Below are 26,703 nucleotides of genomic sequence, written 5' to 3'. Positions count from 1 at the left end.
AAAAATGTTACTCCCCTGACGAATAAATAACGAATAAATTATTCCACCCTAACACGAGCAATTTACTGCCCACACGTGTACGCAACTTTTACTCCCCTGTCCCCTGTTAGTCAGTCTTGGTGGTGGAAGGGGTGGAGGGAGAGTAGCGCGACATTTGTTTGCATGAGATCACATATTAGCATTATCCCTTCGCCCACATTCCATTTTTACGTACGAGATTTTTACTGGAAGTATACATTTAGGGAGTTCAAATTTCGTGGAGAGAGTAATTTTTTCGTACCTTTGGGAGTTCTTTTCTCACACGAAAGGTGTACTCAGAGTAAGAATTTCGTACGAAATTTGTACTCCGGAGTACATTTTTAGTGGAGTAAAAATGCCGTATTACACCGGCTCAGCAACCCCAGCCGCGTTGACTCAACGCAACAGTCTTAATCTTGTTTCTTTCATTAAACTGGTATCACTGTTTTTGTACAAGCTCGAAAGCGAATTTATATTTCCAAAATAGTGGTGTAATAGGTTTGCCTACTGTGTTTTGTTAAGGATTATTCGGATCTGCAGGGAATTCATGAAAAACGTTTGACAGCAAATGTGTGTTGTTAACACGTGATTTGTAAAAACATTTTACAAATCACGTCGAACCTAAAACCGCGATTTGTAAAAAATGTAAAAATATCGCATTCCACAAAGCAATGCATGCCTTTTATTATTAATAATTTTTCTTGTTTAGAGCCTCTACGCTGAGTGGTGGGGGTGGTTTTAGATCCACATCCCATTTTGGTGCAATCCCATTTTGCCGCCGTCCCATTTTTTGCCCCTTCCCATTTTCGTGACATTTCACAAGCCAAGCGTCATTTTACCAACATGTCATAACAATAGCGCGACATCCCATTTTGACACCATATCCCATATGGCCGCCATGGCGTTTCACCGCCATTCCATTTTGCCCCCATCCCATTGTCGCGACATTTCACAAGCCAAGCGTCATTTCACTACCGTGTCATAACAATAGCGCGACATTTTATTTTGACACCATCCCATTTGGCCGCCATCCCATTTTTGATTTATTCTTCTTGCCAAGCTTCACTATACTACTACACTGCGTTATTCAACTAGGAAGACATTCCGTTTACGCGAACTCCCATTTTTGCCACAATCCAAAATGTCGCGAAATAGGGATGGCGGCGAAATGGGATGACGGCAAAACGGCATGGCGGCAAAATGGAATGTGGCGCTAGTGGTATGACACGGTGGTAAAATGACACTTGGCCTGTGAAATGTCGCGAAAATGGGACGGGGGCGAAATAAGATAACGGCGAAACGGGATTACGCCAAAATGGAATGTGGAGCTAATGGTACATGACACGGTGGTAAAATGACACTTGGCCTGTAAAATGTCGCGAAAATGGGATGGGGGCGAAATGGGCTAACGGCGAAACGGGATTGCGCCAAAATGGGATATGGAGCTAATGGTACATGATATGGCGGTAAAATGACACTTGGCCTGTGAAATGTCGCAAAATGGGATGGGGTGAAATGGGATAACGGCGAAACGGGACTAATAGCATATCCCTAGTAGATCCCTTGACTTTGGCGTAGAGCGACTCCGTTACTGCTAGCTTTCCACTGGGAGGAAGCGACCCGAATTTCCAAGCGATGGGACAAAAAAGTAATTACATTTTTTTTTCTCAATAGATCCCTTCACTTTGGAGATGATGAGTTAAATATCGGGCGCATTTACGTGATTTGTAAAACTTTTTACAAATCACGGGTTAACATGTGTGCCCAAAGTGGGTATCTGATTGGCTGCGGGCCTGGGTGCACGAAGCGGTCGTTCTGATGGGCTGTTATGACGGTTAGCCCGGAGAGATGATGATGATAATTAGTTTTAACGTCCTCTTAGAACCATTTGGCCTATCTTGGGACAGGTAGAGTTAAAATGCATTATATGTGGGAACAAGACACTGGACAAACAGAGAACACATATCATCGTGTTATATATCTGGAAATCTGTTGTTGCGATATTTCAAAAATTAATGGGGATGGAAGTAATGATTGTGTAGGCTACGCGGAATATGGTTGGACTGGAGCGGTTTTGTAGGTTTATTTGCTTTTTATGTATGTAGAATATGTTTATATTTGTGGCTGAATATAAAAAAAAAATTAATTTAAAAAAAAAAGCCCGGAAAGAGAGAATGAGGGGAGAGAGAAAGAGGGAGTGGGGGGTAGGGTGGAGGGGGAGGGTGGTAGAATCAGAGTATAACGGCGTGTGTCTATCTGCCCAGGCTGTGCATGTGTGCGAGTGGCGTCACTGATTCTGCAAATAGCGTGCATGCCATGTGAGTGACATGTGATTTTTGAGAGTGGATGCTAACCCTAACCCGAGACAGTATTATGAGCTATTTTACACTGTTTCTAATCTAAGTCTAACTTTTTCTAAGTTGAAAAAAGGGCTACCCCCGAATTGTTACATTATTCGTTGTATAACACCCCCTCAGTCTGGCTCCCTCCCAACCCACAAGAAATTCGTTGTTGTTGTTGGTTTGTTTGCTCAACGCCCAGCCGACCACGAAGGGCCATATCAGGGCGGTGCCGCTTTGACATATAACGTGCGCCACACTCGATCAAGACAGAAGTCGCAGCACAGGCTTCATGTCTCACCCAGTCACATTATTCTGACACCGGACCAACCAGTCCTAGCGCTAACCCCATAATGCCAGACGCCAGGCGGAGCAGATAAATGATAAAAGGGGTCCTTAACGTCCTCACAGGAAATTTTCCTTTTAGGGACATGAGTTGATGATACGCTAAAAAAAGGCGGAGCAGCCACTAGATTGCCAATTTTAAAGTCTTAGGTATGACCCGGCCGGGGTTCGAACCCACGACCTCCCGATCACGGGGCGGAAAGAAATTCGTTGCTGAGTCGTCATTGATTATAGATTTATAAGAAATTTAAAAAAAATCATCTATCTGACTGTTGTTCGTCCTGTTTGTAGTGTCTCGTGGGAGCCCAGTTGCTGCTTTATGTAGCACTGGGTGGTAGGCTAGTCCCAACTTGTGACGGCCCAGGGCCTGAAATAGGCTAGAAGGCGTTCGGTGTTATTGTTTCGTTACACACTGTTCCAACTACCCGATCTTCTTATTACATTTAGTCAAGTTTTGACTAAATGTTTTAACATAGAGGGGGAATCGAAACGAGGGTCGTGGTGTATGTGTGAGTGTGTGTGTGTGTATGTGTGTGTGTGCGTGCGTGCGTGCGTGCGTGTAGAGCGATTCAGACTAAACTACTGGACCGATCTTTATGAAATTTTACATGAGAGTTCCTGGGACTGATATCCCCGAACGTTTTTTTCATTTTTTTGATAAATGTCTTTGATGACGTCATATCCGGCTTTTCGTGAAAGTTGAGGCGGCACTGTCACGCCCTCATTTTTCAACCAAATTGGTTGAAATTTTGGTCAAGTAATCTTCGACGAAGCCCGGAGTTCGGTATTGCATTTCAGCTTGGTGGCTTAAAAATTAATTAATGACTTTGGTCATTAAAAATCTGAAAATTGTAAAAAAAAAAAAATTTTTATAAAACGATCCAAATTTACGTTTATCTTATTCTCCATCATTTGCTGATTCCAAAAACATATCAATATGTTATATTCGGATTAAAAACAAGCTCTGAAAATTAAATATATAAAAATTATTATCAAAATTAAATTGTCCAAATCAATTTAAAAACACTTTCATCTTATTCCTTGTCGGTTCCTGATTCCAAAAACATATAGATATGATATGTTTGGATTAAAAACACGCTCAGAGAGTTAAAACAAAGAGAGGTACAGAAAAGCGTGCTATCCTTCTTAGCGCAACTACTACCCCGCTCTTCTTGTCAATTTCACTGCCTTTGCCATGAGCGGTGGACTGACGATGCTACGAGTATACGGTCTTGCTGAAAAATGGCATTGCGTTCAGTTTCATTCTGTGAGTTCGACAGCTACTTGACTAAATATTGTATTTTCGCCTTACGCGACTTGTTTTTTTTTACAAAGAAAACACATAAAATAGCAATTTAGACAGATGATCTCCTCTAAATCGTGTCAGTCTTACTTACAAAAAATATACGTCACTGAAATTGTAATATTTTTCTATCGTTCATCTATTAGTTGCATGCCTCCCTTGAATTTTAGTTTTGAAAAAATCTGAGAAAAAAGAATTCTCCCATAGATCCATGTAATGCAGAAAACTATGAAGATAAGTTGTGTAGAGATCTTAATTCCTTACTTTCATTAACTTGTTAATTAAGGGTATCACTATGCAATTTCATTGTTTTAAAACAAAAAATCATCTCCCTTGATCTCTCTTGCACAAAACACTTGTTTCCACTCTTTGTTTATAATTTGGGGTATTTTAAAGGAATATCAAGAAGAATGAATCTGAAAATAAATGCACACAGTCCTAGATATAATGTACACTTACAAAAAAAGTGCTTGAAGTAATCTGATACGTGATAAATGAAAACAGAACAGATCTTGAGACTCAAAAGTCGCACTCAGGAATCGTCACATAGGCTACTTGTGCTTACAGTTACAATTTATAACAAGTCGCGTAAGGCGAAATTACTACATTTAGTCAAGCTGTGGAACTCACAGAATCAAACTGAACGCACTGCATTTTTTCACAATGACCGTAGTCCGTCGCTAGTGCAAAAGGCAGTGAAAGTGACGAGCCTGTTTAGCGCGGTAGCGGTTGCGCTGTGCTGCATAGCACGCTTTACTGTACCCCTCTTCGTTTTAACTTTCTGAGCGTGTTTTCAATCCAAACATATCATATCTATATGTTTTTGGAATCAGGAACCGACAAAGAATAAGATGAAATTGTTTTTAAAATGATTTCGAAAATTTAATTTTAATCATAATTTTTATATTTTTAATTTTTAGAGCTTCTTTTTAATCCGAATATAACATATTTATATGTTTTTTTGAATCAGAACATGATGAAGAATAAAATAAAAGTAATTTTGGATCGTTTTATGAAAAAAAATTTAATTACAATTTTCAGATTTTTAATGACCAAAGTCATTAATTAATTTTTAAGCCACCAAGCTGAAATGCAATACCGAAGTCTGGCCTTTTCGTCTAAGATTGCTTTACAAAAATGTCAATCAATTTGATTGAAAAATGAGGGTGTGACAGTGCCGCCTCAACTTTTACAAAAAGCCGGATATGACGTCATCAAAAGTATTTATCGAAAAAAAGAAAAAAACCATCCGAGGATATCATTTCAGTCCAGGAACTCTCGTGTCAAATTTCATAAAGATCGGTTCAGTAGTTTGGTCTGAATCGCTCTTCACACACACACACCGGCGCACAGACAGACAGATCGACAGACACACACACACACACACACACACACACACACACACCACGACCCTCGTCTCGATTCCCCCTCTATGTTAAAACATTTAGTCAAAACTTGACTAAATGTAATGATCTGTGACCTACGGAAACTATGATCATAATTGAACCTGTGCATATCATGACTGACAAAGAGGACGATGTTTTATACTTTGTTACAGCCGATTGTTTTGCACTTAAATTCAGATCACTTCCGTTAAGTGCCTCTTAAAATGATAAAAATGAAGCATGGGGATCACCTCAGTGATCAGAATTGAGAAGCAAAGTCGTGTCGGGTTTCGTTTTCGAACTCCTGTTTTGCTGCAGTTGAGTAAACAGATGGTCAGGGGCAAAAGCGGAAGCAGAAAATCTCATGGAGTTGTAGCCCCTCTCACGCCTGCGCATTGTCGTAGTAAATTTTATTGAAATCTGCATTTGTAGACAAAAGTGACGAATTACAGCAGTACACAGTTAGTCACACGATTCCAGCGTGGCGTGGTTGGGCCCCTTTCGAAGGAATCTTACCCTTTGTCGGTGTTCCTGAGGGTAAACCAGGTACATTCCCTTTTTCCTTGTCTTACTATCTGTTGCCTTGCAGAGGAATGTGGCTGCGCCCGTTACTGGTGGCGTTAGTTGAAAGCTAGATTAGAATATTTCTTTGTTGAACCACAGGCGAAGGTGTCGTTCTCTGTTCACTAGACCACTACTTCCATAGAAAGACTACAAGGTTTGACACTCAGCTTCGAGTCGTCTGTGTTCTTGGAGTCGCTTCCTGCGGACAATTTATTTGTTCAAGACGGTTTGTCTCTTCCTACAGTATGTGTGAGGTCAAATAAATACAGTTGAATGATTGTTTTAACTGTATGTACCTTTAATTTTCAGCTTCCGTCATCTGCAGGTTGTTTTTAACCATCATTTGGACGAATGTTCGTTTGCAAACCACCACCCTGTAGGTTGCAAGCAATTATGCATCCGCACCGAATATGCATACCAGTGCTCATTGGTCTAAAACATATGTAAATATTGCAGCAAAGGGAAAATAATCATCGAATATCCGGTTATTAACCAATGATCGCATCGAACTACTATCTCCTCGGACATAGACGGGCATCGTACTCACAGGGTCTAAGTGGTATGCCGTTGGCAGACACGTTTGGTCGCACAAAATACGGTTTAAAAACATGCAGCGGACAGGCAGCTAAATATAAAAGGTACAGCTAGTTAGAACATTCATTTATCACGGCATATGTAAAGTTACAAAGATTCTTGACATTGGCAATTATTTTTTGCATATTTTTTTCTGAAGTTAGTGGAGCAAGGCTCGAAGCTGAGTGTCAAACCTTGTAGTCTTTCTATGGAAGTAGTGGTCCAGAGAACGACACCTTCGCCTGTGGTTGAACCACAGGCGGAAGGTATCGTCCACTGGACTACTACTATCACTGTGGTCTTTCTGTAGTCCAGTGGAGGATACCTTCCGCCTGTGGTTGAACATAAGACTAGTCGATTTCCAACTTTTAATATTTATCTTAACACGGATACAATTAGGCTATTCAATTCATTTAAAAAAAAGTAGTTCGCGGTTAGTGACAGGTTCGATACTACCTCAGTACCTGATAACTTCTAGTTTTAGTTAGAACTGTAAACTGTGTAAAACACGGTTGTTGGTACTAATACTCACTACTACAGTTGAACCTGTCTATAAGTAGGCAAAAGCACACGCCAGTAAATACACATTATACAGCACCCTATACTCACTGACTATCCCCCAAATTCGATTTATGAGAAAACGCACCGATCGGTGCTGCTGATCGAACTTTGGGGACCATGTTGGATTCTAGTTTGTGATGATAAATGGTATTTTGACTTGAAATTAGCTTCAACGCTAAATATTTTTTTTCTTATTCAAGGCATGTATAACCGCTTAGTGCGTTTTCTCCTAAATCGAATTTTGGGGTATCATCGACATCACAAATCTGCTTCAGTTGCAAGATGTTGCCATGATTTTCTCCCTCAAGATAACTGTACCGCTTGAAATTGGCTGAGAAACATTCAGTCTGAAGTTAATTTTACATGTCACATGAGTATAGGGATTAGGGTGCTGTATTTACTGGCGTGTGGCAAAAGCTATATGCACTCCGATTGTATACATCTTTCTTTCTTTATTTGGTGTTTAACGTCGTTTTCAACCGTTCAAGGTTATATCGCGAAATTGAAAAGCGAGCTGTTAGTGTTACAAATCTCTAGCCAATGAAATTTCCCCTGACAAGTCGTTAGGAAGTACAGTAGTTGAAGTAGCCAATGAAAAATCAGTCTGACGTATGGACTTCCGCTATCTGTATAATTTCGGAGTGTCGAGGGTTTGCTAATATAATAATGTACATGTATTCACATAGTATACAACCGTTTCTAGGTCAAAACACACTCCAAGTGTGCTCCAAACTCAGACAATAAACTGCCGTGAAGCATCAGTTTCGTGTGTGTGTTTGTTTTTGTCTGTGTTTGTTCCCAGATTACTTCGATACCATGAATCGGAAATCAAGCGTACTTTCGCAAAAACTGAGGCGTTGAATGACGCTCCGAGTGTTGATGCGGTTCAGTGTCTGGTCTTTTAAGTACTTCCTGGAAATGTAATCTGAAAATTGTAATTAAAATTATTTTTTTATAAAATGATCCAAAATTACTTTTATTTTATTCTTTATCATGTTCTGATTCCAAAAGCATATAAATATGTTATATTCGGATTAAAAACAAGCTCTGAAAATTAAAAATATAAAAATTATGATTAAAATTAAATTTCCGAAATCGTTTTAAAAACAATTTCATCTTATTCCTTGTCGGTTCTTGATTCTAAAAACATATAGATATGATATGTTTGGATTAAAAACACGCTCAGAAAGTTAAAACGAAGAGAGGTACAGTAAAGCGTGCTATGCAGCACAGTGCAAGCGCTGCCGCGCCAAACAGGCTCGTCACTTTCACTGCCTTTTGCACTAGTGGCGGACTACGTTCAGTTTCATTGTGTGAGTTCGACAGCTTGACTAAATGTAGTAATTTCGCCTTACGCGACTTGTTCTTTTCTCAGCTAGCTTACACAAAAGATTTTCCAATGTCGTGAGAGCTTGGAACATTGAGTCTCTGCAGCTCTCACAAGATATCCACCCCACCTACTTTTCTATGCTTCAAAGGTAGCAATTAAGCAAGAGCTTCGAAATATCAAATGAGGGTATTTATAGTACCAATGTTAAGCGCGTTTGGTCGATCTGCGCGATCGCGCTGCGCGTTTGGTGGATCGATCAAACGCGCACACATTGATCGATGTGTGCGCGTTTGATCGATGCAAAGAATACAAGAATCGTTAAAACGCGCAGCTCTTATAATTGCGCATTTGGACGATCTGTCACAAAGTAAGTCCCTACCACACACAACACATCGCACGCCGGAAGTGAAAAGTTTCAAATACAGCAATGCTCCGAAATATAACCCAACAACGTTTTTGATTACAATTCAGCTCCTTTTTTGTTGTTTTTGATTACTGCTGAGCTCTATTCACGTGATAGGCTCAAGTTAGTTTTATTGCTTCATTCTCTCTTCATTCGTTTAACTGATACATGCTGGAGAGGTTCAGGCACACACTGCAAGTGGAGGCAGATACATCAGCCATGTGTCCAAAATCAAGCTTGATGTCAAGGGAAAAGTTCAATACGGTTGTGAACCACCTAAGAGACACACACGCACACACACACACAAACATGCACTTACATACACCCAGACACATACACACCCAGACACACACACACCCACACTGCACTCGCGCGCACATACACACACATGCACAACCTTACACACACACACACAAACACATGCGCGCACGTGTCTGCGAGTGTGTGTTTACATGTGTGTCTATGTTTGCCTATGTGTGTGTGTGTGTGTGTGTCACGGTGTGTGTGTGTGTGTGCGCATCTGTAAATGTGTGTGTGTGTGTGTGTGTGTTTATGAGAGAGTGACAGAGAAAGAAAGAGAGAGAGAGAGAGACGCACGCGGGCCAAGGAGGAGAGAGAAAGAGATACAGGGACAAACATACTGACAGTAGCTGAAGAATATGGGTTCATCGACAGAGAGAGAGAGATAAATCGAGAGACAGACAGACATAGAGACAGACTGGAGAGAGAGAGAGAGAGATGAGGAGGGGAAGAGAGAGCGAAAGGGGAGATAGAGAGAAAGAGAGCAAAAAAGATAAGAGAGAGAGACTTTCATACGGACACAGGGCGGGGATGTAGCTCAGTCGGTAGCGCGCTGGATTTGTATCCAGTTGGCCACTGTCAGCGTGAGTTAGTCCCCACGTTCGGCGAGAGATTTATTTCTCAGAGCCTCAACTTTGTGTGCAGACAGTCCTCGGTGTCCGGCGAACACCCCCGTGTGTACACGCAAGCACAAGACCAAGTGCGCACGAAAAAGATCCTGTAATCCGTGTCAGAGTTCGGTGGGTTATAGAAACACAAACATACCCAGCATGCTTCCCCCGAAAACGGCGTATGGCTGCCTAAATACATGTAAAATTCCACTCGTGCAAAAAAACACGAGTGTACGTGGGAGTTTCAGCCCACGAACGCAGAAGAAGAAGAAAACAATGTTTTCTGTTTGCTGAGAACATGTGCTTTGCCTAAAAATACTGACCAATCAAATTCATGTCACTATGCTTATAGCCACGCCCAAACAAGTGCAGCAACAGTTTGACACTCAGTGGAGCGCTGTCCACGCTTTTTTTTTAAACGCACAAAATGCCCGGGATTTGAGAGGAGTTTTGCGCTTGGCATTTTCCAAATAAGGATATCCTACTATATGAGTACTACGCTGGAATACTACAATGAATTTTCAAACGGCTACACTGGCTTCGTCTTTCCTGATCGAAAGGGGGTGTATTGTTGATAATTGTAGATAATAGACTCTGCATTTTAATGGTCAAATGGCGATTTCGGTATAAAAATGTAGACAAGGACCTTTAAATGTCCTACAGATTGTTGTTCGGACACTTATAGCTAGGCCTATTTCCGGTCATAACTTCCGGTCATTGCCAGCAGACGTGTGTGTGCGTAGTACGATGGTGATTTGTGAGACGGATCGTCCAAATGCGCAAGTATATATAAGAGCTGCGCGTTTTAACGATTCTTGTATTCTTTGTATCGATCAAACGCGCACACATCAATCGATGTGTGCGCGTTTGATCGATCCACCAAACTCGCCGCGCGATCGCGCAGATCGATCAAACGCGCCTAACACCAATACTGTTATTCTAATGAAAATTACAGTCAGTGAGTCACACTGTGCACCAAAATTGTGCCTGAATCTTAATGTTTAGATGATGACCCTATGAGTAACAAGCACAGAGATGAAAGTTTACCGACCATAAGTTAACTGAACTCAAAAATTTTGCAGATAAATGGGTTATGAAATTGGACGGTTTGAAGGAGATGTGGATGAGGAACTGCTCTGTCCAATATGCAGTGGGGTCATGGAAGAGCCATTGCAGGTAAGATGTTCTTCTACTGTAGACCTAAAATTAAGGCAAAACAAAACAGTAAAACTATGTATAGCAGACCCCGGGTCAGTGTGTATGTTGTACAGTGGAACCCCCTTTTAAGACACACACACACACCCACTCACCCCCCCACCCCCATTTAAGACTTCCTCCTTTTTTAAGACCTTGCTTTTTCAAATGTTCTGTTCATATTTATAATCATGTCCTATGTAAATTTACCCCCATTTCCGGTTCTGGCTGTTGTACTATGTACATTTACCCCCATTTCCGGTTCTGGTTGTTGTACTCTCCGCCCCTCTCTCCCCCCCCCCCCCCCCCCCCCCCCACCTGAGATAAGCTCAATAAGTGTTATTTATATGTTCCCTATTCTTTTTCAGGCTCCACAGTGTGAACATGCATTCTGTGCAAGCTGTATCCAGGAATGGCTGACAAGACAACCCACATGCCCAGTGGATCGCAGCCCCATCACGTTTAACCAGCTGAAACCAGTTCCTCGCATTCTGCGCAACCTGTTGGCGCGACTACAGATCACCTGCGACAATGCCGTATATGGATGCACAGCGGTTGTGAAGCTAGATGCCCTCAGTTCGCATCTGTTAGAGTGTGAACACAATCCCAAGAAGCCTGTGCATTGCACTGAGGGCTGTGGTCTAGTCATTCCCAAAGATGAGCTGAAGGTTGGTGATGATATTAGTTGACTCAGGAGAGGCAACACCAATGCACATATATTGGTGACATGCAATCAAACTATTTAAGAACAACAGATTAAATTCATGTCGATGTTAACAGATACAATTTTTGTTAATGTTTGAGCGTATGGATGTAATCTCAAAGACATGGAAAGACCACTGAAAAGAACGTATAAGTTGACATGATGCATAAACATGTTTAGTTATTGAGGAGATTTCTATAGCGCATAACTAAAAGCACTATGCGCTTAATGTTGTGTTTGCAGACTTATCTCTCTATAGACATTGACATTTTATCTGTATTCGTAAGGATTGCACTTTTATATATTGTTACTAACAAAAAGTGTGGACGTTTGTGCAAGCACTACAAAGTTTCTTGTACAGTGGAACGCCAATTATAAGACATGAGAAAACCAGGTCTTGAAAGGGAGGTACATTTGCAGAGATTATGAACAGAAAATCTGTATAAGCAATGTCTTAATAGGGGCATGGCTTAAATCCTGGGGGGGGGGCTAAAACAGAGATTCTGTGTAGTCAAAACTAAACTACGTTACCCCATTATTTCTGTTAATGGATTGATGCCTCGATGTTTCAGCTCAGCCTGATGATCAGTTCATTAATTTGGTATTGTTTCTTCTCAAGGATCATAACTGTGTGCGAGAACTTCGGAGCTTGGTCAACACACAGCAGCAAAAGATGGGGGAAATGCAGAGTGAAATTTTAGAGGCCAAGCTGCAGCTCAACGAACAGAAAAGAGAAATTCAGATGCTGAAGGTGAACTGCCACAAATGTCAAATATGTAAATGTGCTGGGCTTATGGTTTTAAACGTGGTTTGGTGAGAGCAAACTGCCAATAGTTTGTCATCGGAGGTTTCCATGTGTGCTTATCTTCTGTAACTGTGAAGGGGGATGGTGGTGGCTGCAGTAAAGACAGTGTGTGTGCAAGCCCTGAAAGTGGCAAGCATTTTACGTTTACTCACCATGACGAGTTGAAACACAAAAACGGTGCAAATCTATTTCTCAAGTGTGCTGAAAAAAGTTCACACTTTGCTTCTATGTCCATCAGCAAAGGGTTGCTAAAATCCAGTAAGAAAGGGTAATATTTCACCGGGATGTTAAGAGGAATTATATTTTTACAAAAATGTGCTAAAATTAAATTGTCATAAAAGTTTCTGCAGCGCAGCGATTGTCTCCCTTCTCTGTGGCTGAGACTGTCTGTTTTGGCTTGTCTGTAAATAAGATTTGCTGACTGCCGACCCAAGACAATGTCGTACACAGCCCAACAGACTTTTCTACACAAAAATGGAAGAAAGCGTGTTTATGGCTTATACTAATAGGTGCCCTAAAAAGTGTTGTTTTTCTTTTTTACCACTTTCTTTTGTCTTTTTCTCTCAGTTATGTTCTATCTCTTTTGTGTGTGTTAAAAAAAGTGTGTGTAAAACAGTGTGCGAGAGTGATATTTGGTTTTGGAGAAGAAAACAAATTCATAACTTGGTGTGTTTGTTGTCCTGGGAAAATTAATTAGGAGCCTTTTGCTACTTTGGCCAATAAACTTCCTTTGCTGGTAAAATTTCATCATATCATTGACTTTCAGGGCTGTGCATTGTATCGATGTGTGCCCATATAGATCTGCAATGCAGTACAGTAGTTAAATCACATTCTCATTTAGCTTCCACGTGGGTCTTACCATTCTGGCACACCTGCAAGGCTAAGAATATACTGTAAAAAAAAAAATAAAAAAAAGAATAATAATAAAAAAAAAATAAAAAAATGGAAAAAAAAAATGGGGAAAAAAAAAAAAAAAAAGAATATACTGTAATGTTTTTGTCTTGGTCAAACAGGAACTGATGCGATCAATGCGAGCGTCCAATCCCCGAATGAGGGAAATACAGGCTTCTATGGAAAATGAGGATGTTGTCAGGTCAGTATGTCCGAACCGCTCAGTTATAAGAGAAGGAAATTGTACCCCGTAAGGAAAACGTGAAGAATTGTTATTTTCGTACCATTGTTGAATTTTTATATTATTATGTTTTCCAACACCTATATGCTTTCTCACATGCTGTCATAAAGTCTGGGCAACGCCTAAGACCTAATTTGATTTGCCCTACATGCCAACCTGCATTTTCCCAAAATGTTCTTTGTTTTTTAACCCAATCTTTGCTGGGTATTGTATGACTGAGTAGCAACTAGTATTGGCATTTATGTGTATGCTTTCGTTCGACCTGTGTTAACCGATGAGCAGTTCCGAGGCTGGATTAAAGTTTAAACAAGCAAAAGAACGAAATTTGGGTAATAAATGTGATAGTCAACTGGTTACCATAATCGTTAAAGGTAAGATCACTTTGCGGGCGGCATCAAGAAACACGCCTGTGTCATTCCGGATCATTGACAGACCCGGACATGGACATAACAAACCACAACTCTATATTACGACGCCTCTGTAAAACGACCGAATTTTGGTTAGATTTTCAAAGTCGTTAGACAGAGGTACCACTGTATACACCATTTTTGTTTTTTTAATTTTAGATATTGAATTAAAGTGTTTTTGGCTGCATGCGTGCAGGTGGGTGAACAGTCTGCAAGCAGCCCGGGTCACTCGGTGGGGCGGAATGATCTCCACGCCAGACGCTGTGCTGCAGGCGGTGATCAAGCGAGCGCTAATCGATAGCGGTTGTCCCTCGCACATCGTGACGGATCTGATGGAGAACGCCCATGAGCGACGCTGGCCCAACGGTCTTAGCACCCTGGAAACGAGGCAGCTCAATCGCAGGCAGTATGAGAACTACGTAGCCAAAAGAATTCCAGGTACTTGTGTGGTTCATGAATATTTATTTTTTATGAGCAGGGTGACTATTAAATGGTACATGTGCTTGGTGTTTATTGTTGAATGTAAGGAAACTGTTGGTTTTAGTTCTAGATAGTCTGTAGACGGTTTTTGATCGACACAGAGCAGTGTTTGTCTGTGTGGACATAATTGTGAACAGAAAATGTAACTTTCGAGTGTTAGAAGCTTTGCACTTTACCTTAGTTTGATGACATCCAGACTTGATTCAAATTCTGATTGAAACATGTCAAATTTTAAAGTCAAAGCTGGCAAACGTTCAGGACGAAAGATAATACAGCAGCTTTTGAAGTTGGAATGTTGAAATGCTTACAGCTTTATAGACTGCTGACCCTCGCACATCATGTAAGGTTGGTTGACCTCGGTCACCTTTCAAGGTCACAGGTGTCCACGTAGCTTTCGAATATTAAAGATTGGACCTTTAAAAAAAAAAAAATTACTTGGACTCTTCTCACAAGTGTTTGCAGCTGGATGACACTAGCTTGGTACAGTTTGAGTCTATCGTGATCATTGTTCTCATTCATTTTTTTTTTATCCCTACACTCACAAACACAAAATATATCAGTTCAATTTTTCGAGATAGTAAAATGGTTGAATGGTTTAGAATTCTTTCCATCCAAACTTGCCCATTTTGCAATTTCCAAGGGAGGTAACTGCCATCTCGTACAAGAAGGAGACAGACAGACGGTTGTTGTTAAGTCCAGTATACATGTATTATAGAATATATCAGACTTATTATAGTGTTAACTCGCATTGAAAACTTGGCCATCTGTTTCTCTACCCAGGTTCAGAATGCTTTTTGACTCACATGCGAAGCAAAAGTGAGTCTATGTACTCACCCGAGTCGTCCGTCCGTCCGTCCGTCCGGAAAACTTTAACGTTGGATATTTCTTGGACACTATTCAGTCTATCAGTACCAAATTTGGCAAGATGGTGTATGATGACAAGGCCCCAAAAAACATACATAGCATCTTGACCTTGCTTCAAGGTCAAGGTCGCAGGGGCCATATATGTTGCCTAAAAAACAGCTATTTTTCACATTTTTCACATTTTCTCTGAAGTTTTTGAGATTCAATACCTCACCTATATATGATATATAGGGCAAAGTAAGCCCCATCTTTTGATACCAGTTTGGTTTACCTTGCTTCAAGGTCAAGGTCACAGAGCTCTTCAAAGTTGAATTGTATACATATTTTGAAGTGACCTTGACCCTGAACTATGGAAGATAACTGTTTCAAACTTAAAAATTATGTGGGGCACATGTTATGCTTTCATCATGAGACACATTTGGTCACATATGATCAAGGTCAAGGTCACTTTGACCCTTATGAAATGTGACCAAAATAAGGTAGTGAACCACTAAAAGTGACCATATCTCATGGTAGAAAGAGCCAATAAGCACCATTGTACTTCCTATGTCTTGAATTAACAGCTTTGTGTTGCATGACCTTGGATGACCTTGACCTTGGGTCAAGGTCACATGTATTTTGGTAGGAAAAATGTGTAAAGCATGTGAGTCGTATGGGCTTTGCCCTTCTTGTTGTTCCTTGTTTGTCAGTTCCAAGTCATGACAAGCATTCATGAGGAAAACTGTCCTCATGCATGTATCTTGAGTAGTTACCAGTTTACATAAAGAGATGGTACTAGATTATGAAAGCAAACTAATGCACATTATTTTATTCCACTTGGTCCAGTTCCACAGACAATACGTTTGTCATTAATCTTGCAATTACTGTGAGTGGGATTTATCATTGCAAATGTAAACACAGTGGTGTTAATAATATGAGTTAGTTAAAAAGTGATGTCATTGACTTAGGCATGGAACAACTGATGTACAGTGAAACCCCCCTTTTGAGAATCCCGAATTTATTAATTCTTTTCTTTTTAGACCTGCTCATTACATCAGTAAATTTACCGCCATACTAAGAATCCCTCCTTTGGCCAGATTTGTGAAAGTCTTAAAAATAAAAGGGGGTTACCACTACAATATGATTGACTCAGTCCTGTGTAAAGCTGACGTCGGCTTGATTTTGGGTCCTCAAACTTGAGTTTAAGTGGTGCTTTTCTTGTCAGAATGTTTATTTTTTTATGCAATATTATACTAATTTAGCGTTAACTTTTAGTGTAATCCCTCTTTAGGGCGAGGGCTGGACGTAAAAAAAAGCAACCACTTTGTGCTTATACCATTACCCTCGTAAATAAAAAAAAGTGTCATTGGCTGTGTGAATAAATGTGTTGCCCTCTTTGCAGGCAAACAAGCGGTGGTGGTGATGTACTGTGAGAACCAGCACATGCCCGATGACCTCATCATAGAACCAGGCCTAGTCATGATCTTCGCGCATGGTGTAGAATAAGAACTGCTTCTCTAGCACCGCTAGGTAAGAATCCAGTCTTCACCTCCACTTATGTATGATTCCAGTTTGTGGTATTATTTTAATTTTATTTAGGTCCATGGGGTGTTGATCTTTTGACCAAAAAAAAAAAGCATGAGTATAAAGGTGCATTTGGTAAATAACAGCTCTTGTCATCATTTTCACGAGTTTTCATTCACAAGCACCTGGGAAATAAATCTCATGTTCCCCAGGCAATAAATCCCCGGTTACCATAGTTGCAGGAAGCAGGTTATACATGGATAATCAAAAGCAAACCCAATAGAAACGCTCGGGGATTCTTCGGCTCTTTTCATTGATGTTTCCCCAGACCTAAACAGACGACACGACACTGCTTTGCAAAGTTCCAAAAACGAACTGGCAAACTGGCAAAAGTAAACAAAAACCAAAACTACTTCATGAAAGGTCATACATTCATCAAAAACAAATGGAACCTAGCGATATGTTTTGTCTTCTTACAGAGTCATGGAGTGCGTGTATCTGTGTTTCGATACACAGACGTTCAGAGAAACACGAACGTCAAGTTCAAGTAAAACGACCCCCGACACAAACATTTTGACCTGTGCACAAGACGTATCGATAAACGAAGCACAAATAAGAAACAATAATAAAAGCAAAGAAAATAGCAACAAGATATGCAAACATCTAACAAAGCCGAGCAAGCAGAATGACAGGTCTAATGAAAAACAAAGAGGTACTGAGTCGGAAACAAGATCGCGATTCTTTCCTTCGCTGCACGACGCAAATCTTCTGTGACCTTTGACCAAACGTAGCTTCCACATTCGATCACTCAGCTTAATATTTACAACAGAAAGCCGAGGGGGTGGAATACCGAGATGAACCTACAGAACTGTGCATCCTCAAACCTGACATATTTATAAATAATTCATCCCAACATTTAATGAACTCAAAAACACAGAAAGTTGCTTTCACACGCCAGCTTTGATTGCCAGTGGTTATCAAACCGGGACTCGTGTGGTTATCAGCATGGAACCTGTGTTTCAAAGCATGGATCCCTGGGTTGATTGTGCACTTATTTTCTCACAAACCAAAATGATGACAAAAACGATGTTTGGTGGTTTGTTGACAGCCCAGCTTTTTTGTTGGTCCTCGGGGGGCATATCGACTTTTGTTTCATATTTATTGACCGCGGGCTTCGGCCTTGGTCAATAAATATGAAACAAAAGACGATATGCTCCCCCTCGGACCGACAAAAAAGCTGGTCTGTCAACAACCCATCAAACATCTTATAATGTTACGTTTGAGAAAATTCACCAGGCTATGACATTGATTTATTGACACACACACACGCACACATACACGTATGCACGCATGCACACACACATGCGCACACACACACACCAATGAGTTTTACATTGAAATAAGAATAGTTCTTTGTTTAGCTGATAAGGCTAAGATCTGGAACCAAAAGAAAAATCTTGTTTTCTAATGTATGCCATTGACTTTTTCAGGTCTTTAGCCTTCTTTGTTGGCTGACCAACTGCTGTGACTTCCCGCCTAAAGGACAGTGTGTTTTTCCATGACAACAGGGAAGGTGTTTGTGGTTCCTATTCTCCCCACGCTGCCTGCTGCTAAATATGTTGCTCAGCTTTCTTGTCACTCTTACCGAACTTGTACTATTGTCGTGCGCAAAGCTCTTCAACGGATCTTGCTGTGAATAATCGCTGCGTCTTTTTTTTTTCCACTTCCATAAAAGGTCCCTCTGTTATTTTGTGTTAAAATAAAATTGTGATTCTGTGAAAAGAAATGTTTACTTCTTTTCATATTGTTTTTTATATTTTCGTCTGTCTTTTAATAAAAAATCATGTTTCGATATACATGTACATGTATGGGTGGGGAAGGATCATTAGCATGAACATATCTACCACTCAGTGTGTGAAATCTTAGTTGTTTGATTTAAGCTTTGAGAGGAAAAATATATAGTTACAACTTTACTTCAGCTTATACTTTATTGTCATGGAGAGAAGGGAGGCAACCAAAAAACAACCTAAGTTTGCTAGAGTTAAACACATTTTACAGTTTCGTTTTTGTAGATTGAGTGCTAGAGATCTCAGTCTGTAAGGGTATTTATGAGGAATATTGCCATTTAATAACTCAAAAATGGATGTAACTTGACAAAAGGTTTATTATCTTTGTTTAAAACAGCTGAGTTTGACCTGGGCGGTTGAGTTGGAACTTTTTGTTATCAACTTTTTTCCAGTCAACTTATCATTCAGTTTTCTTTAAGTAACATTAATAAGCTCTAAAAAAAACTTATTCTTGAGAATTGAGGTGAATGATTTGTAAGTGCTGCTAGGGAGGGGAACATTGTTTGAGCTGGTGAATGTTTTGTTGAATCTCATCCTCATTTCTCTTTTTGAGTTGAGTAGGCATGAAATTGAGACAATGAATGAAGTGAATGTGCTGCTTATGCGCATCATTATTTTTATATTCTATGTAGTTTGCTTTATTATCATTGCATAGTCAGACAACGTCTAAATGTGCATTCAGAAGTGTAAGCTTCTTTTGTAGATTGTCATTCCTGTACACTGTTGAAACATCTATTGTTCATCCCCATGTGACAGTGTTTTTGCATGTCACTGCACAGCTATTCAAAGAAATGAGCAACACTCCCGTTGATTTCTCAGGCAGGTTGTTGCTTCAGACGTAGGCTACATGATACATGATTGATAGTGAAGTTAGGATTCTTGCTGAAAATAGCTGCACAAAAATAGACTGTGCAGGGAGATGGGACCAACAAATCTAATCGTCTGATTAATGCATTTACTCTTTGAAGCTGTGGCTTTGTGTATTGGTGTGTAAAGTGATTTGTTACCATAAAAGTCTAGCTCTAGGGGGTAATGCCCATTAATTTCAGACCTTTCTACCGCACGGGTACATTTAAGTCATGCTGAATATAAACAACAACATTTTGTTATGTGAAACAAGTTTTCTCCTTTCCGTTTCATTATTTGTTTTGTTTTTTGATTATTTGTTGTTGACTTTGTTGTATTACATGATATTACATGTTAAACCTGGTATTTGTTCTGTTTTTTAACCAGATAAGCACTTTGTGGTACAGGTTAAAAGAGTTTGTTTCTCTTTCACAGCTAGACTCAAATCTTTGCACTACATGATTCTAATAACACCTTTGCTAGTGCACATGTTAGTAAGAGGATCGCCTTTTGTTGTGGATCAAGTTATGCGTGATAAATGTGAATGTGTGTGTGTGTGTGTGTGTGTGTGTTCGTTTTCCGAGTAACTAAGACCTGGTTTCTATTATGTACCATTGTGAATAGCTGTCAACTTAACTGACAGTCATGGCTTTGGATTGGACATGTGTGGATTGGTGTAAGATTAAAGGCACAGTAAGCCTCCCGTAAACCATCACAGATACTGTCAAGCTTTTACACACAGTACAAACACCCTTCCATTTGAACGCTCACCAAACGGGAACATCCTAGGTGCTCTACGTAAAGAGCGAGCAATTTTCAAAGAATTAATTTTGCGGATTGTGTCAGAGACAATCGGACCGTGGTGCGTTTTAACGCTAGACCTAACTTTCAAAATCTGAATAATAAATTGACAGCTTGTTACACAAACATTCTTGAATCATAAAAGAATTCTTTTTTCATCAAGACAAGATCAGTACAATTCGAAGTTTTGAAAGTTTGAAAAAAGAAAAGCCCGGAAGCAGGGTCACGCAAGGTCATGGTTCTCGTAGCAGACGACAGTTTATGTCTATCGCCAGTTCCTCTGAACAGTCAAAAGCCATCGCTAGAGTTCTTGTGAACCACAGCCGTTTGTTTCGTGCATAGTCAGAGGTACTTAATAACATGGGTGCAACTCTGTCGGCTACACGCCGGCAGCCGGTTTTTGGTTTCATCGGCTGCCGATGTTTTTGTTCCAGGAGAGTTTGTTTTTTGGCATTTTAAATACTAAAAAAGCTGGACCCCAAGTTTTGCCGGTTTTTGGAATTTTCCAGGTTGCACCCATGTAATAACGTGCTATTGCAGATAAGCTCACAGCGAATCGCATTCAAATTACTAACTGACGACTATGTATACATTGTGAAAAAAGGACTTTATCACACGGGTTCTCGATGGCTCAGGGGTAAGATAAACCACGTAAAAATAAATTCTTTGAAAATTGCTCGCTCTTTACGGAGGGCACCTAGGATGTTCTCAAGCGGTGAGTGTTTAAATGAAAGGGTGTTTGTACTGTGTGTAAAAGCCTGACAGTATGTGTGATGGTTTATGGGAGGCTTACTGTGCCTTTAACCTTGAAGATGATTATATCTGTGATAAATGGTTGTGTGTTTTGTGTGTCTTTGTTGTTGTGAAACTTGCAGAGAAAAAAAATTCAGTATGCACTAGTTCCTTCATCGTAACGCAACGTTTTTCTCTATTGAAGTGTATAGTTTGGTTCTTTATTTGTTTTTGATCCTAGTCAGTTTCTGTAAATGTTGTTAGAATGAGTGAGGCTGCAACATTTTGAGAAGCAGTATAAGCCTTTGTGGTTTCACATTAACTTCAAAATCTCTCCTTTCTTCAATATTGTTCTTTCTTAAGCTTACTCCCAAAGAGAGCTTCTTTGAACTTTGCATTTGTTCACAGAATAACTTTTGTGTTAAGTGCTGAGAATAAGAAATGATCATGAGCTCCTGTAATTTTTATTTGAAAGCATTTATACAGAAAACGGTAGTTTTTGACTCACATGCCAAGCAAAAGTGAGTCTATGTACTCACCCGAGTCGTCCGTCCGTCCGTCCGGAAAACTTTAACGTTGGATATTTCTTGGACACTATTCAGTCTATCAGTACCAAATTTGGCAAGATGGTGTATGATGACAAGGCCCCAAAAAACATACATAGCATCTTGACCTTGCTTCAAGGTCAAGGTCGCAGGGGCCATAAATGTTGTCTAACAAACAGCTATTTTTCACATTTTCTCTGAAGTTTTTGAGATTCAATACCTCACCTATATATGATATATAGGGCAAAGTAAGCCCCATCTTTTGATACCAGTTTGGTTTACCTTGCTTCAAGGTCAAGGTCACAGGAGCTCTTCAAAGTTGGATTGTATACATATTTTGAAGTGACCTTGACCCTGAACTATGGAAGATAACTGTTTCAAACTTAAAAATTATGTGGGGCACATGTTATGCTTTCATCATGAGACACATTTGGTCACATATGATCAAGGTCAAGGTCACTTTGACCCTTATGAAATGTGACCAAAATAAGGTAGTGAACCACTAAAAGTGACCATATCTCATGGTAGAAAGAGCCAATAAGCACCATTGTACTTCCTATGTCTTGAATTAACAGCTTTGTGTTGCATGACCTTGGATGACCTTGACCTTGGGTCAAGGTCACATGTATTTTGGTAGGAAAAATGTGTAAAGCAGTTCTTAGTGTATGATGTCATTGCTAGGTTTAGTTATTTGACCTTGACCCTGAAGGTCAAGGTCATGTCAAGGTCAAGCATGTGAGTCGTATGGGCTTTGCCCTTCTTGTTGTTTTTTGACTCACATGCGAAGCAAAAGTGAGTCTATGTACTCACCCAAGTCGTCCGTCCGTCCGGAAAACTTTAACGTTGGATATTTCTTAGACACTATTCAGTCTATCAGTACCAAATTTGGCAAGATGGTGTATGATGACAAGGCCCCAAAAAACATACATAGCATCTTGACCTTGCTTCAAGGTCAAGGTCGCAGGGGCCATAAATGTTGTCTAAAAAACAGCTATTTTTCACATTTTTCCCATTTTCTCTGAAGTTTTTGAGATTGAATACCTCACCTATATATGATATATAGGGCAAAATAAGCCCCATCTTTTGATACCAGTTTGGTTTACCTTGCTTCAAGGTCAAGGTCACAGGAGCTCTTCAAAGTTGGATTGTATACATATTTTGAAGTGACCTTGACCCTGAACTATGGAAGATAACTGTTTCAAACTTAAAAATTATGTGGGGCACATGTTATGCTTTCATCATGAGACACATTTGGTCACATATGATCAAGGTCAAGGTCACTTTGACCCTTATGAAATGTGACCAAAATAAGGTAGTGAACCACTAAAAGTGACCATATCTCATGGTAGAAAGAGCCAATAAGCACCATTGTACTTCCTATGTCTTGAATTAACAGCTTTGTGTTGCATGACCTTGGATGACCTTGACCTTGGGTCAAGGTCACATGTATTTTGGTAGGAAAAATGTGTAAAGCAGTTCTTAGTGTATGATGTCATTGCTAGGTTTAGTTATTTGACCTTGACCCTCAAGGTCATGTCAAGGTCAAGCATGTGAGTCGTATGGGCTTTGCCCTTCTTGTTAATATTTGGTTACATGTATAACGATCTATAATAACTGTATCAAGAAAGTGCATGTAATTTCTTGGTGCACCCTTGTTTTAATAGAAATATCAGTTGTTTTTATTCGGATGTAAAGGAACCCAATGGCATCATTTCCAGTGAAACTGCATTGCAAATTTAGAAATGCAAGTCAGGTGTGATTTGTAAGCTGATTTGTGAAAAATGCATTGTACATACATTTATCCTACACACGTGAGAGAGACACCCGTGAGATAATAATCGTTCAAATCACACGTGTGTATATCATGTAAATGAGGTCATGTCAAGCAAGTCTGGCAGGGACCTGTTTTTTCCACTGCTTATGATGCCAAAGTCACCGAGACAAACGTCATTGTAGGAAAAAAAAATTGCGCTCGCTAATTACCCTCGATGAATCTTTAGAACTAACACGTCACGCCACACTATCAGAGTGACGTTTCTTTGCTTTGACGTAATAGATTGCACGAGGCTTTAGAAGAGATCGAGGTTCCAAAACAAGCGTTTTCAATTTAGCTGATTCGACTGCAGGACATTTTCAGTAAAATACATGTAAGTACAGTATGTAGGATAAACAGAATACTACATGGCTTGCTGTTTCGTACCAGATTTACACTCGTTGCTTTTTCAAATAGTGAACAGCTCGCTTTCGCTCGCAGTTCAATATTTAAATAAAAAAACTCGTGTAAATCTGGTACGACACAGCAAGCCATGTAGTATTCTATATGTCTCTGTACAGATGATTCTAGTTCACTCCATGTTGTGGATCTCGTCTTTGCTTTGTGTATTTATTTCTCTGCTCCCAATTACATTTCTGTATGTGTGGTGGTTGTTGTTTGTCCTGGGATTAAATGTGGTGCATCATGTGTGTTTGTGTGGGTTATGACTGCTGGGAAAGAGGGGGGGGGGGGGGGGGGTGTAATAATGAAATTTGAGCGAGGTTGGCAAGAGATAAAGGAGTGTGTTACATTGAAGAGAGTGACAATTCTGTGTGCTTGATGAAAGAAGTCTTGCAAGAGGACAAGTACTGAGAAACAGTGTGTAATTGGTGTGCTTGAGATGTTTTCCTTGTCTTTGTGTGTGATTTTGGTGATTTTTAAATGCATTTTCTGATTATTACACTACATGTGCTGCCTAACCATGGGATCTCTTCTGGAGTCACAACATTCTGATCCTTGAAAACTGTATTTAATCTCAGCACTATGACAATTTCCCATATTTTACCATAATTTTAAAATCATCAATTTGTATACAGTAAAGGAGGAAAAGAATAAATGCGTGGACTGCATTGTTTGACAGCTTGGGAAAGCTGTTTCAGACATACTTATCAGGTCTGCCATCTGTTACTTTTTGTTGGGATCATTAGGCCATTTGATTATTATCAAGTCATTATTATTATTAGACATTATTATCAAGTGTGACAGATTCATTTATTTTTGTAGGCAATTCCACAGTGACTATTCTAATTAATGTTTATGTACCAGCATTCTGTACAATAACTGTTTCTTTGTTGGAGTACTTGCGTTGTGTTTCTTTTTATTTGATGGGATATGCTTTCAATAAACCCAACTGGTTTGCAAATGTTGATGTGTTCATCTTTAGAAAACTGGAACAAGAAATTCTTTCTTTCTTTCTTTATTTGGTGTTTAACGTCGTTTTCAACCACGAAGGTTATATCGCGACGGGGAAAGGGGGGAGATGGGATAGAGCCACTTGTCAATTGTTTCTTGTTCACAAAAGCACTAATCAAAAATTTGCTCCAGGGGCTTGCAATGTAGTACAATATATTACCTTACTGGGAGAATGCAAGTTTCCAGTACTTACATACTGCTTGACTAAAATCTTTACAAAAATTGACTATAATTATTCTGTACAAGAAACACTTAACAAGGGTAAAAGGAGAAACGGAATCCGTTAGTCGCCTCTTACGACATGCTGGGAGCATCGGGTAAATTCTTCCCCCTAACCCGCGGGGGGTCAAGAAATCCTGGTTGTGCTTGTTCCATCATGAGGGTTGAGAGTGACAGAGCAGTAGGTGTGCATTTACTAATGTACACATGCACACACAGTGACAAACAGACACACACACACACAGTGACACATGAACTTGCAACGTCAGTTTAATCTAGTTTTAAATACAACAAAATAAAAGTGGTCACCTGTTGCTTTAAATAAAACAACAACAAAGCTTTCAACTTTGAAAAATGCGTAGAAGTATATATATATATGTGATATCAGCTGCTTGAAAGTTTTCAGTTCCCCCCAAAAATAAATTTAAAGGTTTTGAGTTGAACATCAATTTTCCCCTCAGTTATAATTCTTATAAAATGTGGCCATGCTGTACTAATTTGTAGAAAATTTGATGACAATTTTTATGAAGAAAAGGATGGCAAAGTTTTCAGTGATTTAAAGGATTAGTTTTGCTGACTGTCAACACCATTACCTACATGTACTTTCCTCTGCTGCCATACAGAAAGCCACGCATCGGACTTACAAATACAACATATGCATTTTAACCTTGAAACCTAAATTACGCTGTTGACAATATTAGTACTGAGCAAGCACTGGAAATCAGTAGTTTGGACATTGAACCAGGAAACCCTGCAGGATTTGGAGCACAAATAAATGGTTCTTAGTCGGTCCTCTTTCTAACTATCACATGTCTTTTTCAAAGACTTTACATTTCATGCAGTGTCGGCTGTAATGAAATAGGAAAAGTTCCTATATCTGTGAAACTGATATCCACATCAGCTCACGAGAAAACATTGAAGAGTACGTGACAGTTCACATTTGCATGAAATTTGAATATATCAATAGCAAAGCAGATGCATTCCAAACACACAACTCGGTTTGATAAATCTGCTATTTGGAAAAAGTGACAGCTGTATAACCATGCATACATAGGATAATACAATACTCATGCAAATTCACAGCAGATTTTATCGACCCTGAATATACAATAGAAAATTGCACACACAGACTTCATTGTGACTTTTCCCAAGAGAACACATCAGGCTCAGCAGCAGTTGGTTAGCATTAAGTTGACTTTCAGGGGGTAAAACAATTACACATACACTTCACATGTTAACTGAGGGTACATTGGTTCTGCAAAATATAAGGTGACAAGTTTTACTCAATTATTCATGTACAAAAATATGTTCAGTTTTTTCTTTTACCAAAAGGACCGGTGTCAGAATAATGTGACTGGGTGAGACATGAAGCCTGTGCTGCGACTTCTGTCTTGTGTGTGCGCACGTTATATGTCAAAGCAGCACCGCCCTGATATGGCCCTTCGTGGTCGGCTGGGCGTTAAACAAACAAACAAACCAAAAGGACCGCGGTGCTGAATAATCTCTGTCATGTGTGTTGCATGTCACCTCCCACATAACATCAGTTTATATCAAGGTATCTATCACAAAAATGATACGTCTAAATTGTGTGTGATCCTGGTGAGAAACGTGTTGTATGAAAGCTTCAATAATGAATTTGGGAAAGCAAAAAAATGGAAAAGAAAAAA

General features: G+C 39.7%; 1 protein-coding gene across 2 annotated transcripts; it reads left to right on the top strand.

Moving 5' to 3' along the window:
* Positions 1-5,761: 5,761 nt before the first annotated feature.
* Positions 5,762-24,767, top strand: LOC138959543 (E3 ubiquitin-protein ligase NRDP1-like). Of its 2 annotated transcripts, XR_011453743.1 has the most exons (9): positions 5,762-5,936; positions 10,815-10,908; positions 11,295-11,594; positions 12,249-12,380; positions 13,448-13,527; positions 14,170-14,411; positions 16,699-16,826; positions 18,311-23,747; positions 23,896-24,767. XR_011453743.1 is itself a non-coding variant. In XM_070331060.1 (8 exons), exons 2-7 carry the CDS (start codon positions 10,819-10,821, stop codon positions 16,800-16,802), a joined length of 948 nt encoding a protein of 315 aa, XP_070187161.1. In that variant the 5' UTR covers positions 5,762-5,936; positions 10,815-10,818; the 3' UTR covers positions 16,803-16,826; positions 18,311-24,767. The 2 variants fall into 2 exon arrangements, 1 of the variants encoding a protein (XP_070187161.1); XM_070331060.1 differs by having other exon boundaries at positions 18,311-24,767.
* The last annotated feature ends 1,936 nt before the right edge of the window (positions 24,768-26,703 follow it).

The sequence above is a fragment of the Littorina saxatilis genome, linkage group LG2 (genome assembly GCF_037325665.1).
Source record: "Littorina saxatilis isolate snail1 linkage group LG2, US_GU_Lsax_2.0, whole genome shotgun sequence".
NCBI lineage: Eukaryota > Metazoa > Mollusca > Gastropoda > Littorinimorpha > Littorinidae > Littorina > Littorina saxatilis.
The sequence above is the reverse complement of the archived record's forward strand: the minus strand, read 5'-3'. Positions and strand labels throughout refer to the sequence as shown.

Bases quoted from the DNA above. Each gene is read 5' to 3' on its own strand.
- LOC138959543 (XM_070331060.1), top strand. From the start codon at position 10,819: ATGGGTTATGAAATTGGACGGTTTGAAGGAGATGTGGATGAGGAACTG. The intron at 10,909-11,294 runs GTAAGATGTTCT...ATTCTTTTTCAG, and splicing joins TCATGGAAGAGCCATTGCAG to GCTCCACAGTGTGAACATGC. The intron at 11,595-12,248 runs GTTGGTGATGAT...TTTCTTCTCAAG, and splicing joins TTCCCAAAGATGAGCTGAAG to GATCATAACTGTGTGCGAGA.